The sequence below is a fragment of the Panthera pardus genome, unplaced genomic scaffold, assembly GCF_024362965.1.
Source record: "Panthera pardus isolate Hobbes unplaced genomic scaffold, ASM2436296v1 HiC_scaffold_6, whole genome shotgun sequence".
Lineage (NCBI taxonomy): Eukaryota > Metazoa > Chordata > Mammalia > Carnivora > Felidae > Panthera > Panthera pardus.
Window position 1 is genome coordinate 53,357,079 of NW_026526991.1, and position 16,377 is coordinate 53,373,455.

Consider the following 16,377-nt stretch of genomic DNA (forward strand, 5'->3'; position numbering starts at 1 on the left):
GAATGAACTGGAAAATTAATGCATCTCTCTTGGCGTGTGGCAGCCACATTATGACAGGAATGCTTTCTCTGTATGAGTGTTTCTGATGACCCTCTGCTTATACTCCTAGGCCCGAGTAATGGCAACTATTGGAGTGACCAGGGGACTTGGGGACCATGACCTGAAGGTGCATGACTCCAACATCTACATAAAACCATTCCTGTCTTCAGCTCCAGAGGTACTACATGGGGTTTTTGTTTCTATTTTGTGCAAATATTTTCTACATGATTCCTCCCATGACTTGCACCCCATACCCAGACAGTAGCCACCTTTCGTCACATGTGCTTCTGCAGTGTTTCTTTGTCCCACTCCATCCTCCCTCTGACTGTCCTGCTTCATACCCTCCTCACTTCCTGCCCAGGTGGTTGTTGCATAGCCACCGAGTGGCATTTCCTGCCTCCTCGATCCATCCCACATATTGTCGTCAGGCCAAGTTTCCTAAACAGGCATTCTGACCCGTTTGCTCAGAAACTATATCCCGGGGCTATGAGAATGAAGCCCAGACTCCGATGGTTGGCACTCAAGGCTTATTATAATTTGTCTGACTTTCTAGACCAAAAATTTGATCTTTGTTCCCCCCCAAACTTGCCAGAAAGAACTTGCTGTGTCCTTCCTGCACATGGCCTTCAGTTTCCCACAGTTGCTTAAACTGTTCCTTCTGACTAGAATGTCTTTCCTCCCATCTGCAAACATCCAAATTCTTTTTTTCTCTAGGGTTTGACACATGCTTCTCCTGTGGAGACTTCCTGATTTCTCCCTCCCCCATCCAGAAATAATGTCTCTCTCTATACTGAGACACGTAAAGCAGCTACCTTTTAAGACATTTCCACTCTCTGCTTTTATATCATACTTGTTCACATATATACTTTATCCCCTCATAGATTTTAATTGCCTGCAGAACTTGTATCATTCAGCTGATGTTTAGAGAAGTTAACTGAAAAACAGGTTGTCATATCTTTGGTTAAAAGATTTTTTTTTTCCGGGACGCCTGGATGACTCAGTCAGTTAAGCATCCGACTTGGGCTCAGGTCATGATTTCGTGGTTTGTGAGTTCGAGCCCCACATCGGGCTCTGTGCTGACGGCTCAGAGCCTGGAGCCTGCAGCCTGCTTCAGATTCTGTGTCTCCCTTTCTTTCTGCCCCTCCCTTGCTCACACTCTGTGTGTGTGTGTGTGTGTGTGTGTGTGTGTGTGTGTGTGTGTGTGTGTGTGTTTGTGTCTCAAAAATAAATAAACATTGAAAAAAAAATTTTTTCCCCTCACCTGAAACTGTTAAAAAAAAAACAACCCAAAAAACCAACAACACATTTTTCTTATGATATGGGAAACATCCAGTTTTGTTTCAGGGTATATCTTTAGAAAGCATTTTGCTTTTTTAAGTTACAGAGAAATCTAAGTAATAGTAGGTTAAGGCTCTGTTCTTTTCACATAACAAGGAGGCTGGAGTTTGGTGGCTGCTACTGTTTGGTGCATCACCTCCAACGTGCCAGGGCGGGCATCTCTGCTTCTCTGACTTTTCCTTCATGGTTGCGAGATGGTGAATGCGAGCTGCAAGCAGCTTTGAGCATAACATCTTCAGGCGAGGCAGGAAGAGAGGGGGCAGGCGGCCTGTCTGTCTTCACTTGTATCTCGTTGGCCAGAACTGTGTCACATGACCTCCCCTTGCTGCAAGGAAGGTTGAAGGAGAGAGCTTTGACTTTTCCAAGGGTTACAATAAAGGAGAGCCAGGGAGAGGTGAGTCGGGGACCAGTGGTGTTTGCATTCTGTGCAGTTACCTGTTAAAGCAACGCCTTGCATCAGAAATGCCCAGAATGTTTAGATATGGCTCCATCTGCATGTTCTTCCCAAGGGTAGGTGTTGTTTTACTTTTTTTAATGTTTATTTATTTGAGAGTGGAGGCGGGGGGGGGGGAGAGAGAGAGAGAATGAGAATGAATGGGCAAGGGAGGGGTAGAGAGAGAGGGAGACATACAATCTGAAAGCAGGCTCCAGGCTCTGAGCTGTCAGCACAGAGCCCAACGTGGGTGGGGCTTGAACTCACGAACCGCAAGATCATGACCTGAGCCGAGGTCAGATACTCAACCAACTGAGCTACCCAGGTGCCCTGGTAGGTGCTGTTTTACTGAAGCCTTTTTTTTTTTCATTGGAGGAAACCAAAACCCACTCAGGCTAATTCAAAAGAGGAGGTGTTTGTTGCAATATTATTAGAAGAGATGTTTGTGGCGTCCACAGGAAGAACCGTTAACAGCCAGCCTTTATGGGAGAGTGGTTCTGGAATCAAGGCACCCCTGGAGAGCCTCAGCAATGGGCTGAGGGCATGTCACCTTCATGAGGGTGTTCTACCCTTAACGTGGCCAATCAAGTTCCATGTGTCTCTGCTACCAGTCAACTCAGTTTCTCACTCTTGATGACAGATTACCAGAGAGGAATCTCATTGACTCAACTAATTTTTTTTTAATGTTTGTTTATTTTTGAGAGAGAGGGGGAGAGAGAGAGAGAAATGTGTGTGAGGGGGAGGGGCAGAGAGAGAGGGAGACAGAGAATCCCAAGCAGGCTCCTCACTGTTAGTGCAGAGCCCGACTTGGGGCTCAAACCCACAAACTGTGAGATCATGACATGAGACGAAACCAAAAGTCAGACACTCAACTGACTGAGCCACCCAGGCGCCCCGTCGACTCACTTTTTATACCAGGCCATGAGTGACTTGCCAGCCTATAAATCACTCCTTCACGTTGTCTTCTGCAGAGCCATGGGCACAAACAGCCACCGACATCCACCCCTTTGGCAGGGCTGTGAGCAAGGGGGTGGTTCTTTTAGAGTCTTTATTGCTGAGGCTGGCACTCAAGATACATCTAGCCACAGGAGGTTAGGAAGCCACTGAGGGGGATATCTCCAATAAATATAAGCTGTGGAAGATACACCCATTTCCCGATATCACCCAGGATTTCACGTGAGGTCAGCCGGGTGGAAATAATAATGACCATTTGTCAAGAACCCATAGATGTCTGTCTTTTAGTCCTCACACCAATTCTGTATGATGAGGACCAGAATCCAAGGCGTCACTGAAGTGTCCAAGGCGTCACTGAAGCTAGTGGATCCCTGACCCCTGTATTCTGGCCAACACCAGGATCCATGAATTATTGCCAGAGGGAATAATTTCCTCTGCCGGCCAGAGGAAAACAATAAATACTAGACTCATGGATTCTATATTTTCCCTCTTGAGAGAGAGGCACTCATCGGACATATTAATGGTGCCATCACCTTTTTCTTTGCAAAAGGGACAAATGGAGTATGACTCATGTTCTGGGGGGGGGGGCAGGGGGATCCTCAGGGAACACTAATCATGTTGCTTCTTTTTTTTTTTTAATTTTTTTTTTAACGTTTATTTATTTTTGAGACAGAGCATGAATAGGGGAGGGTCAGAGAGAGAGGGAGACACAGAATCCGAAACAGGCTCCAGGCTCTGAGCGGTCAGCACAGAGCCCAACGCGGGGCTTGAACTCAAGGACCGTGAGATCATGACCTGAGCTGAAGTCGGCCGCTTAACCGACTGAGCCACCCAGGCACCCCTCATGTTGCTTCTTAAAGCAGAGTGAAAACCTCCTTCTCACCCACTTCCACAGATACCTATGCTTTCTAGATAAAGTGAGAAGTTTGGTTTGGTTTGAAGGAGAATGATTTCTATGCAGATTATAGATCTCTAATTGTTCTGTTACCATGGCTCCAAAAAAGAGGCTGTAGGTTTAGAACTTGGGCATGCATGGAAGACTGCCTGGGGACTGATGAAAAATCCCAGTTGGTTGATCAGAAACCTCATGTCCCTTATCTAGAGTGATGCTGGTTTGCAGGGAATTGGGTTGAATGGTTCAGCCTTGGTGAGGGATTGGGCAGGTAGGCATGTTTGAAAGGAAACCGGCCACCTCTGGAAAAATGTAAGTGCTCTTAGAAAAGTTGTAGAGTTCGCTAAAATGTCGTTTTTATAATAACAGTAACATCTATTAACTTCTTAGTCTGGGCCAGACAACTTACTGTGTGTTTTACATACAGTGTCTCATTTAATCCTCCACAACAACCCTATGGGTACATATGATTAATGTGCCCATTTCACACATTGGTAAATTGCGATGCGAGGAAGTGAAATAACTCCCCCAAGGTTGTAGTTATTAAGTAACAAGATGGTACCTGGTCAGTCTAATTTGATCCGGGTCTGTAGGGGAGAGAAGCTGAGTTCAAAGCCATTTCTTTGGATAGTGTCCAAGGGACCCTCTGAGTCAAGGTTCAAGGGTCTCTGAAGAGAATCTTTGTCCTGGGACCTAAATGGCTCAAGTTTCTCAAAGAAACACTACTGGCCTTGGACTGAAATTGTAGAAAATGATGGCGTAGTGGAGAAAGTCATTGGGACAGACAGTAATAGCCTTTAGCGTGCCAACCTGTCTGTGCCGACCTGGGCCAGACAGAATTGTGCAAAATAAGATTGTGCACGTATAATTTAGCTTAATGGGTATGTAGTGTAGATCCCAAGATTCCTTTGCACGAGATTAAAATCATTGTACGTTTTAAATGCTTCCAGATGGAGGGGCCTTAGCCAGAACCACGAACGGGGAGGGGGAGCTTAGGGGGAAGGGGCGGAGCATCTGGAGTCAGCTACCATGGAGGAGTGTGGAAGGCCGACACAGGAGACCCCCCTCACTCCCAATCTCGGGCAGAAACTCCTCTTTCTTGGGTGGTAGTGATAAAGTCAGACACCAGACAGTGGCTAGCAGGCGTCTTTTGGGGAGCGTGGAAACCGGGTAAATGTATCGAAACCATCGAATGAAGAGTAACTACCTCCTTTCCTGCCTGCATCCCCTCACCCCCCACCCCACGCCTACCCTGGCTTTCTAACTGTGACTTCCTAAAAACATTCCCCTGCTATGCTGCATCTTTGCCAAGCATGGGTCTTTATTTCACATTTGGTTTCTAAATTTCAAATCCAGCTCAGTCTGGTAATTTTAACAGTTGGGGAGAAAATGTGATTTAGTTCTAAGTAAAAAGTCTCCAAAATCTTCTTGGAAATCAGCATTGTTCCCTTCATCATTGTAGCTCCTAATTCGATTTGATGAGCTAAATAAAAATAAGACAAAAACATGTGTATCAGATTTACGTAAAAAATGCTCAGGGGTTTAAAAATTAGAGAAGGGTTTCTAGCCAGACACATTTTCGGTTTCACTGAAACACAAGGCGCTGGAAAAATCTCGAGTTTGCCAAACCCAAAGAGCGGCCGCCAGGTTTGCTGAACCTCCCTCCTGTCTTCCAAGGTCTAAGGCAGGGATTTCTGGCCGAGAACTGAATTCCACCAGAGGCCCCCGCCAACCAGGCCTTGGCCTGACCATTGAATGTGGGGGCGTATTGACTCTCATCTGGTCCACAGCACTGTGTTTTCTCTGTGTCACAGTATGAGATGCAGCCTTTCCTGAGCAAGAGAAACAGCCCCAGCCAGGTCTCCCATCTTCCTGCTCAATGAAGCACATCAAAGTTCACCTTCCTTATACTATCCTGAAAGAGTTCAAGGAGGGAAGGAAAGGATCCGGGAACTCAGGCACTGGAGCCCAGACTCGCAGCTGCCTCTCTTCCAGCATTTCTCCTCCCCGCCCCAGTCCAGCGCACTTCCTGCTGTGCTCTTACTCAGGCACCTTGGCGAAGGTCTGCAGCCTAAACCTGCAGATGCTCTCTGCTCCGTGGCCCTTTCTGACCTGTAGCAGGCCCTCCCTAGGGTTAGCCTTCCTCTTCATGTTACTTGCTTTCCCGCCTGCACTCCGGGACTGCCTTGAGCCCCCTTTTGGGCCCTTGGAAGAACAGTGTCTTTTTCAGAGTGGAGGCCAGTTTGCAAAGCCAACCCCCATCTTCAACTCTGCATCCCCCGCCCCCCCCCGCCTCCGCCCGCCCGCCCTCCCTGCCAGACTGAACCACAAGGAGCCCGGTTTTCTCTAGGCTTCCTTATTCTTTTCCCTGGTGTTCAACATTCCTGTCAGCGGGTTTTTGTAATTGCAGATGACTCATTTAGCTCATTCTTTTCTTCATCTAGATATTTTTTTCTTTCATCTGAAACTGCCTTCTCCAAGAGAAGGAAGACCCTAGACTCCGGTATCTGAATGCCCACGTGACCTGCATTATTTTAGTCTGCCTTCCCCTTCCCTCAGGTGAGGTGAACATGCCTGTATTCACAAAGTGCTAGGAAAAGCAAGTAAGAACATCTGCGGAGGGGCACCTGGGTGGCTCAGTCGGTTAAGTGTCCAACTCAGGCTCAGGTCATAATCTTGAAATGTGTGAGTTTGAGCCCCGTGTTGGGCTCTGTGCTGACAGTCGGGAGCCTGGAGCCTTCTTCTGATTCTGTGTTCTGTCTCTGTTCCTCCTCCACTTGTGTTCTCTTTCTCCCAAAAATAAATAGACTTAAAAAAAAAATCTGTGGACCTGCTTGGTACTAGGTCTGGTGCAGGGTCAGAGATGGTCAGGAAACACTAGTCTTCCTTCCCCGTCAGCTTCTGGAAAGCTTTACACTTAGGGATTCCCAGTAGTCACTTCCATATTAAGAGAGAATGACTGTCTTGTTTGAGCCTCCCCTGTTGTCTCTCATGAAAACATGAACAGTATTTAAGAGCTCATTGCTGGGGAGCGGCACCTGGGTGGCTCAGTTGGTTAAGCTTCCGACTTCGGCTCAGGTCATGATCTCACAGTTTGTAAGTTCGAGCCTCACATTGGGCTCTATGCTGATAGCCCAGAGCCTGGAGCCTGCTTCAGATTCTGTGTCTCCCTCTCTCTCTGCCCCTCCCCCACTCACGCTCTGTCTCTCTCTCTCAAAAATAAAAATAAATAAACTTTTAAAAAATAAAAAGAAGAGCTCATTGTTGACAGCACCTTATTCTTGGTAGCTTTTCATACTCCAAGCCAAAGTCCCATTTTGGGAAAGAGCCTGTTTTATTGTATTGTGTACTTTCTGCAGTCTGAACAATGTATAAAAAACAGTATCAGTGCATAATGAAAGGGGAAAAAGCTGTACTATATTAAGTGAAACAGAATATGATTGTATATACAAAGAGTGTGATCATAAGTTGGTAGGAAGTTACATGCATGTGTAGACAAATACATGCGTGAAGGAAATTTAATAAAACAGTAACAGTAATCATCTTCAGGTGGTAGAGTAGGATAAACTGGTTTTAAAAATTCCCCTCAAAAATACCTTGGGAGGTGGTGTAATGTAGAACTTAAAACCTCAGACTGGTAATTAGTCTTGACTTCAAGCTCTGTCTCTTCACTTGCCAGCTGGGTGACCTTGAGAAAGGTACTTTACCCAAATCTCTGCTTCCTCTTCAATAAAAAGAGGACAGGAACTCAAGGAACAAATTAAATAACATATATAAATAAAGTACTTAGCCAGAACGTGGCATAATAAGTATTAGCTCCTAGCTCCTCTTAAGACCACGAAGTTTCACTGGCTCTATACGTAGAGATCATGAGTCCAATAGTGTTTACTGATCACACTAGGGAACATGTCCTCGAAAGCATTAGGAATTTTGGGACAAGTTGGAATGGGGGACTAATAGAATAATCAGCCATAAACCCTGTGATTCCTGCTTCCTAAGAGAAGAGGGGAGTTCAGAAGAGGGAGACAGGACTACATAATCGAAGAAGGAGGACAAGAATAAGAAGGAACCAGGAGTGAGTCTGTTATGAAGTAAAATCTGCCTTATGGGGTCACTGGGTTTGGAAGATAGCTTGAAGGGCTATTGTCTATAACAAAGCTAATTATTCTGAAGGGCCTGGAACCAAACCCAAGGCAGTAGGTAAGGGCTTCAGCAAGGAGAGCAGCATGATAAATGTTGGGGTGGGGGCCTGTCACAGCACGTAGACAGGGGTGGGGGGGTGCAGAGAGGCAAACAGGGTGACCGCTGTAGAACTGAAACTGTAACAGGAGGACAAAAGCTAGGGAAGGGACCAGGAAAATGAAAAGGAGGTACATCCGAGAGACATTTTAAAGAAACAATGTAATGAAAACTGATGGCAGACTGGATTTAGTGGATGAAGCGGGGTGAAATTTTCTAAAAATTAAAAATAAATTGTTCTCTAGCCTAAGAAAAGGGAAGAATGCTGTTTGTGGAGGTCCGGAGAGGAAAACTAATTTTATGCTTTTTTTTCCCTCTGAGTTTTCTGAGCAATTAAAAACATAGACACAGGTGCCTGGGATGAAACTAACTTTATAGTTAGTATAAAGTTAGACCAGAAACCATGGTACGGATTTTGGACCAGAATGGACTTCTTATTCTTGTCCTCCACCCCCCAGATTAAATGTATGCCCTGGATAGCTGTGGGCTCTCCTCTCCCCACCCCACAGAGAGTGGTCTGCCTAATATTTACCTGCTAGAGGACAGGAGCAAAGGGAACAGGTGCTGTGATGGACAAGTCAAGACCAGGGAGAAAACTCCAGGGGACTCCATGCCCCATCCCCTCTCCCCAGCCCCACAGAGGGAGAGGGCCTAGAAGTGACACATCACAATATAATGCCTTTGTGCCCTCGGGGACTGCAAAACCAACCACCCCGGAACATGGAGTCTTGATGGAACAGTGTATTATATGTCTTTGTATGCTATTGCCTTTCATGGTTCTGTGAGTTGAACGGGTTCAGCTAGGTGGTTCTCTCTGGGAGTCTCACACAGCACAACTGGATGTCAGCTGGGGCTAGAGGGATCTGAAGGCTAGATGGGCTGCAAGTCCAAAGTGGCTCCACTCCCATGGCTGGCAAGTGAGGGCAGGTAGCAGCTGAAGAGTCAAGCTGAGGCAGCTCCACATGGCTTCTCCATGGGGTTTCAGCTTTTCATAGTGTGGCAACTGGATTCTGAGAGAAAACATCTCAACAGTGAGTGGTTCAAGAGTGCCAAGCAGAAGTTATAGGACTTTGTAGGACCTGGCCTCAGAAGGCCTAGAACCATCACCTCTGCCACATGCTAGTGGCCAAGGAAATCACTAAGGCTGGTCCACATTTGAGGAGAGGGGAATTGGAATCCACCTCTGGAAGAGAGGAGCAGTGTGCTTGTACAGGGAGGGCCGGGATTGACAGTGCCCATCTTGGAGGCTCCATACCACACCCTGCCTGTAGAAGCTCCCCCCACCAGGTGCCTGGGTGGCTTAGTCAGTTAGGCGTCTGATTCATGATTTCAGCCGAGGTCATGGAGGTCATGATCTTACAGTTCACGGGACTGAACCCTGCATCAGGCTCTGCAATGACAACGTAGAGCCTGCTTGGGATTCTCTCCCTTTTTCACGTGTTTTCTCTCTCTCTCTCTCTCTCTCTCAAACAAACAAACAAACAAATTGGGGGGGTGGGGAATGTGCCCTCCCTGCTGTGAAAACTTGAGGATTAGAGAAATAATCATCTTTCTTTCCCGTGCAAACTAATAATAAGTTGATGAGTTAACTAATTACTCAACAGAGGTAATCTAGTTTGCAGAATGGAGGCAGATTTACAAAGAAGCTAGTTAAACATAAGTTATCAGGGCTCTTCACTTGGACCAGTCCTTACTGAGTTCTGGTTGTTTCTAAGGCATGAAGAATGTTCTAGGTAGGGGGGAGAAGCAAGGTTAGAGTCAGGAATCATTTCTTTGTAAACATTTCTCAAAAGAAAGACACCTCATTTTCCATGGTTTAGTAATTTGTCTCTGTTTCTTCTCTCTTGAATGAAACACATTAGTATCTATGTTTGTATTCATAATTATTTCTGTATTCAGTTTTTTTAAAGAGAGCTGCGAAGATTGTAAATTTCAGCCTCAGAAACCACAGATACTCTTACAAAGGAAAAATGAGGAGTTCTACCTAAGGATACTCTGATAGTCTAGGACAGTGGTATTTGAGAATTTTCTTTTCCCAGTTTTATTTATTTATTTTTTAAATTTTTTAATATTTATTCATTTTGGGGGAGAGAGAAAGGCAAGAGCACTAGTGGGGGAGGGGCAGAGGCAAGGGAGACACAGAATCCAAAGTAGGCTTCAGGCTCTGAGCTGTCAGCACAGAGCCTGATGTGGGGCTCAAACTCACGAACCGTGAGTTCACAGAGCCAAAGTCAGACGCTTAACTGACTGAGCAACCCAGATGCCCCACTTTTTCCAGTTTTATTAAAGATAGAACTGACATGTACCATTATATAAGTTTAGGGTATACAGTGTGTTGGTTGGATGCATTTATATTTGTATATTGCCAAATGATTACCACTACAGCTCTGTCACATCTTGTAACTACCATTTCTGTTTTGTGGTGAGAACGTTGAAGCTCTACTCTTTTAGCACCTTTTAAGTATATAATACAGTAAAGTCATTGTATATAGGTTATGTATATGTATTTTATGTATCTAGTGTATATGTATTTTATGTATCTAGTGTATATATACTAGTGTATGTATATATATATATGTATTATATAGCGTATGTATATATTATATAGTGTATGTATGTTTTACAGCATATACAGGTTATATATAATTATAGTCCTAATGCTGTACTTTAGATCCCTAGTCTCGTAACTGGAAGTCTGTGCCCTTCAACCAGTATCTCGTGCATCTTTCTTCTTGGTTGGGGTGATGTATGCTCCCCTCCCCCCTCTCCCACCACCACCTTGAAAACGTTGGGGAAGGTGGGGGAATCGTATTAAGAGTGTAGAGAAGCTTTCATTTGTCTGTGGTGCCACTGCACCTACACACACGAGAAGACCTCCTGACTTAGCCTGTCCTCCATCTGCATCGCTAACTCTCTAGCTGTAAGAATCACTTGTATGCATGTGTGTGACATTTTAACGGCTTGTTTCCATTGGGAAGTGCCTTGGGAAGTAACCAGCCATTTGGATAAAACCAGAATTTGACATTTACTCTGACACCAAAAAATCTTGCTTGGCAACTCATAAAATTTATGGTCACACAAGGGAGGCAACCTCTATATTGTGTCAAATATTTCTTCTCCTTAGAAATTGTTTCCCTGTGATCCCCTTCTGAAAAATGATCATTTCACCTGAATGTTTCAGTTAAACATGCAGTATCCTTTTTTGCATTAATTTATTGCATTATACACAAAAGGACAGTTTGAGAAGTTTGTTTAAAAATGCAACCCCGGGGTGCCTGGCTGGCTCAGTCAGTAGACCATGTGACTCTTGATCTCAGGGTCATGAGTTTGAGCCCCATGCTGGGTGCAGATTTTAGTTTAAAAAATTAAAAACTAAAAATAAAAACAGATTTTATTATATATTAAAAAATGCATGCCTATGCTCTTGCCAACATAAAACAACATCCACATCTCGGTGGCCACCACTACACTCTTTAAGATCTGTGTATATCTGGTTTATCATTTGAGTGTTCTTGGGCCATGTGTGATAAGCCTGGTATTTGAATAAAGTAATGTTTCCCCCAAAAAAAGCAAATCCCTAGAATCCACTTCCTGAAAATCTCAGGCACTGGGTCTAGAGTAGGTCCTAGGAGTTTTCACATTTTTAGACCATTCTCAAGCAGGTGATCCAAAGACCACTCTTTAAATAATACGGTCATAAGCCATTCTTCACTGTGCTTCAGGAACTTGAGTTTTATAATCCCCGCATGGGTTCATTATACATCCATGTTCCAGTCCTGGACTGGGTGATTCAGTCTTACAGTGCACACGGCTCAGCGCCAGACTGGTAGGTTAGGGATACTACATACCTCATTCTCCACGTGCACAGAGGTCTGCTGAGACCTGCGCTACTTGCTTCACAAGAACCACGATCAGTCGGATTGACTTTGCCACCCACCAGGTGCCCCAGAGCCCACCAGGCGTGACTGTGTCTCCTCTCCTAAGGCAAGGTCCATAGTAACTTGCTCTCTTGCTCACTTGAGCTCTCTGAAATCCTGCCATTCTGAGCGAAGTCCTGTGAAGTAAGAACACACTCTGGTTATGTGATTATGTTGAGTCCCCAATGGCCAGCAGTAGCAACTACACGTGTAAAAAATAGCAGTCATTTCACTAATTATTCATTAGGTGATCATATATAACTTACTGTCAGTGTGGACTTTAGTAATAATTATGCTGGGAAAACAGCACAAACCCAAACTAGCCCATGCAAACAGGGACATATGATCACTCTGTGTGCCTTGTCACTGGATTAGACATGACTTAACCCACCTACACTGCACCCATGTAGTTTCACTCACAGGCTGGGGTTTCCTCTGACCTTTATAAGTGGACATTTTAATGAACAGAAATGTATTCCTCAAATGATCAATAAGCTAGATTCAAGCCCATTCATTCACTGATTCATTCAGTGAGCCTTTGGCTCAGTGGTGCACAAGCCATTGGAAGCCCAGAGAAAGGAGTAGATGATGAGAGAAGCCCAGCATGTAAAGGAGATTCCTTCCTGTAGCTTAGCTCACCGAGCTGCAAAGTACTGGCCTCACAAGGAGACAGTGGAAGACTTATGCTATAGCAACTAGGTGTTGGGTACAGTTTCAGGCTCTTTTCATGCTACCTACTATTTTAGCTGGCTTAGAAATGTTTTAGCTATTAGGTGGTATCCACCCTCAAAAATCGAATATTTATTTTGTCTGTAGACTACAATAGAAAAAGCAAACCCTCAAGAATATCGGTGGTATATTTCAGATGTAAAATTACACCCAAAGCCCCAACAGCCAACATACTTACAATACTTAAATGTCCCTTGGTGCATTTGCAGTCAGGTGCTCTGAGGTCATGTGGCCAGTCACATCCAGCCCTAACTCATCCTATGATGAAAGAGTCTGAGAACATTGGTGCCGTAAGCATCTGAAGTGGCCACCTAGTCCTAACCTTTCATTCCACAAAGGGAGACACTGAAGATGTGAAAGGTCATGCCTCATCCCTCACCATTCCTCAGTGAAAGTCCAGTACTATAGCCAAATCAAGCTCTATAAAGCCACCAAAGCACACCAGCCCTCCTCTCACCTCCCCAGGGTTTGGTCCCTAGTTCCCTAGGTGTTCCCTCTAGGTGTAAGGTATATGATTCAACTTCTTCTCCCCAGCACTCCATAGGATGAATCAGTGCTTCTTTCTATATTCCCAGCAGGTGGTCAGTGGACCTTGAAAACATGAATAACCAAAGTGGTTTTGCCTGAATTTTAAGGAGAAGTGAGTTTCAAACCCATCTTTCGCCACCAAGTTCAGTATGTGTTTCGTGGCATAGTGTAGGTAGAATCACAGCAACAGAGACTCTGGATGCAATTTTGGTGGCTTGCTCAAATGCTAACATTGAAATAATCGACTTGGCTTGTAGGACCACAGGGAATATGCTGGAGTTTTCTTTTTTTCTAGTACAGGTGCCATATTCAGAGTTCTATAGGTTGAGCTTCGTGGTTGGCTACATGGGGTAGAGAGGATAAGACTCTGTGCCCTCATTTTCTACTACCTCTTGGCATCCTTTATCTTGGGAACCATCTGGCTTTTCTGCTAAGAACACTAGTGAGAGCCGCAATCCCTGTTATTTGAAATGAGACTTATAATTGAACCCCAAGGCCCTGACTCTTACTCCTCTCCTTCCCCCAGCTGCTTTACTTTCAGGTCTTCTGCCCTGAGATGGGTGCCATTAAAAAAAAAAAAAAAAAAAAAAAATACCATGTGGTACATTAGAATTTGTGGTTTCTGTCTGTATTATCTCATTTGACCTTTATACTGGCTCTAGCTGTAATAGGTAGAGCAGGTGTCCTCGCATTTTTTTCCCAATTTTTAAACAATGATTTCAGAGATGAGAAAATTGAGAGCAAAAGACAGTAAGTGGTTTATCTCAAGTCCCAAAGCTGGTTGGAAGCAGAGACCCGAAGTGAGGGCTTCTTATAACCAAGGCAGGGCTCTTGCCATTCAGAAAGCCAGGCCTCAGCCATGGGGGCTCATGGGCCTGCCCTGAGTACTTCAAAAGGAAAAAGGGTTGGGAGAATTTGCTGAGTTGATACAGCTGTAAGAGCTGTGAGGGCATCCTAGAGAAGCGGCTGAGATTTGGCAAATGGAAGAATTGATGGATTTCTTAAAAAATGTTTTTGTTTTGGGGCGCCTGGGTGGCGCAGTCGGTTAAGCGTCCGACTTCAGCCAGGTCACGATCTCGCGGTCTGTGAGTTCGAGCCCCGCGTCAGGCTCTGGGCTGATGGCTCGGAGCCTGGAGCCTGTTTCCGATTCTGTGTCTCCCTCTCTCTCTGCCCCTCCCCCGTTCATGCTCTGTCTCTCTCTGTCCCAACAATAAATAATAAAAAACATTGAAAAAAAAATATTTTTGTTTTTTATTGTTTAAAATTTACATCCAAATTAGTTAGCATATAGCACAACAATGATTTCAGGAGTAGATTCGTTAGTGCCCCTTACCCATTTAGCCCATCCCCCCCTCCCACAACCCCTCCAGTAACCCTCAGTTTGTTCTCCATTTTTATGAGTCTCTTGTTTTGTCCCCCTCCCTGTTTTTATGTTATTTTTGTTTCCATTCCCTTATGTTCATCTGTTTTGTCTCTTAAAGTCCTCGTATGAGTGAAGTCATATGATTTTTGTCTTTCTCTGACTAATTTCACTTAGCATAATACCCTCCAGTTCCATCCACGTAGTTGCAAATGGCAAGGTTTCATTCTTTTTGATTGCCGAGTAATACTCCATTGTGTGTGTGTGTGTGTGTGTGTGTGTGTGTGTGTGTGTGTGTATGTATGTATATGTATATATATATATACATATACATACATATATATATATACGTATGTATATATATGTATGTATATATATATATACACACACCACGTCTTCTTTATCCATTCATCCAGCGATGGATATTTGGGCTCTTTCCATACTCTGGCTATTGTTGATAGTGCTGCTATAAACATGAGGGTGCACGTGTCCCTTCAAAACAGCACACCTGTATCCCGTGGATAAATGCCTAGTAGTGCAATCGCTGGGTCGGAGGGTAGTTCTATTTTCAGTTTTTTGAGGAACCTCCATACTGTTTTCCAGAGTGGCTGCACCAGCTTGCATTCCCACTGATGGATTCTTTTTTTTTTTCCAACGTTTTTTTTTTTTTTTTTATTTTTTTTTTATTTTTTTGGGACAGAGAGAGACAGAGCATGAACGGGGGAGGGGCAGAGAGAGAGGGAGACACAGAATCGGAAACAGGCTCCAGGCTCCGAGCCATCAGCCCAGAGCCCGACGCGGGGCTCGAACTCACGGACCGCGAGATCGTGACCTGGCTGAAGTCGGTCGCTTAACCGACTGCGCCACCCAGGCGCCCCTTTTAAAGTAGCTTCAAGAAGCTGGCGTCAGCTTACACTAGTGTGAGCCCTCCCAACACGTCATTGAAATCTCATCAGTAATAGAGCAAAGAGGTGAACACACATTACACAAACACTGAAGCAGCAGCCTGCAGCCGAGCCCTGAGTAGAAGTACTCGATTAAAGACTCGCTTCTCACAGGCTCCTGTGCAAATAGATGCCCGGCGATGACGTTAAGGACGTCTCTAAGTGCTCTGAAGCCGAGGGTCCTGCGAGAGCAGTCAGCACTTGGCTCCTTCAGGGGCACATTAGCCAAGGCTCTTCTGTGCCCCCAGACTCTTTCCTGCCCACTCCCTTACACTGAGTTTGTTTGTTAGCAGCTCCAGTGAGGACAGGGGAAGAAAAGGAAAGAGTCTGCTACCTGTGTCCAATATCAGCATGTGGGATTTGGGTGGCTGCTTGGAAGTGTCCAAGGTAAAAAACTAAATCGGCCGGGTCACCATATTAGAGCGTCCTCTGACTAGATCTCCTACGTGGAATTATTTTTCTTCCTCCCTTCCTCTCATTTATTCTTTGTCTCAGTAAGTATGTCCTGAAGGTCTCTTGTTATTTACTCTGAAAAAATAGTGCTAGGCCCACAGAAGAAATGCAAAGTGGGGTCTCTGGCCTCCAGAAGTTGAATCTTGGGAAGGAAGAGAAGGTGACCACCTGAAGGGGTGTTCGCTGTAAGCAGAACAAGGGTCAGTGTCCGATGAGGCAGATGCTTCTCTTGGTTATTTATTGATTGCTCACCGAATGCTCTGTATTCTGGGGACAGAAACAGGCCAGTTCAGACCTTGCCCCTTGAGGAGCTTATTGCCGATGACCGTGTCTTCGAGGCTAGGCTCCCCCACCACTTGCGTTGGAATGACCTGGCCCTTGCCCACATAAGCTGGTGCCTGGGTGCAGCTTGACACATTCGGAACGTTTAAAGAGTGGCCCCTTGCATCTAAATTTGTTCAGTTAGCACCCCAAGCGATTCTGCAGCACATTAAAATCTGAGAATAACCAGTCTTGTGCAAGAGACAGACACGTGGACCTGGCAGGTACAA

The 16,377-nt window shown here is 45.1% G+C and overlaps 1 protein-coding gene and 1 long non-coding RNA gene across 4 annotated transcripts in view; one reads left to right on the forward strand and one right to left on the reverse strand.

Annotated features, from left to right (window-relative positions):
- PPM1H (protein phosphatase, Mg2+/Mn2+ dependent 1H) overlaps positions 1 to 16,377 on the forward strand; it is a 259,081-nt gene that overhangs the window by 216,533 nt on the left and 26,171 nt on the right. For 2 of the 3 annotated variants that reach the window (XM_053895780.1, XM_053895779.1), the window contains exon 8: positions 110 to 217. In XM_053895780.1, coding sequence (XP_053751755.1) covers positions 110 to 217 — 108 coding nt within the window. Of the gene's footprint in view, positions 1 to 109; positions 218 to 6,100; positions 6,203 to 16,377 lie in introns of those variants that run through there. The other variant, XM_053895781.1, reaches the window with a different exon arrangement.
- LOC109270416 (uncharacterized) lies at positions 4,958 to 8,549 on the reverse strand. Its single transcript, XR_002081517.2, has 2 exons — positions 8,428 to 8,549; positions 4,958 to 5,139 (listed from the first exon to the last, which is right to left on the reverse strand). It is a non-coding gene; the product is annotated as an uncharacterized LOC109270416 (long non-coding RNA).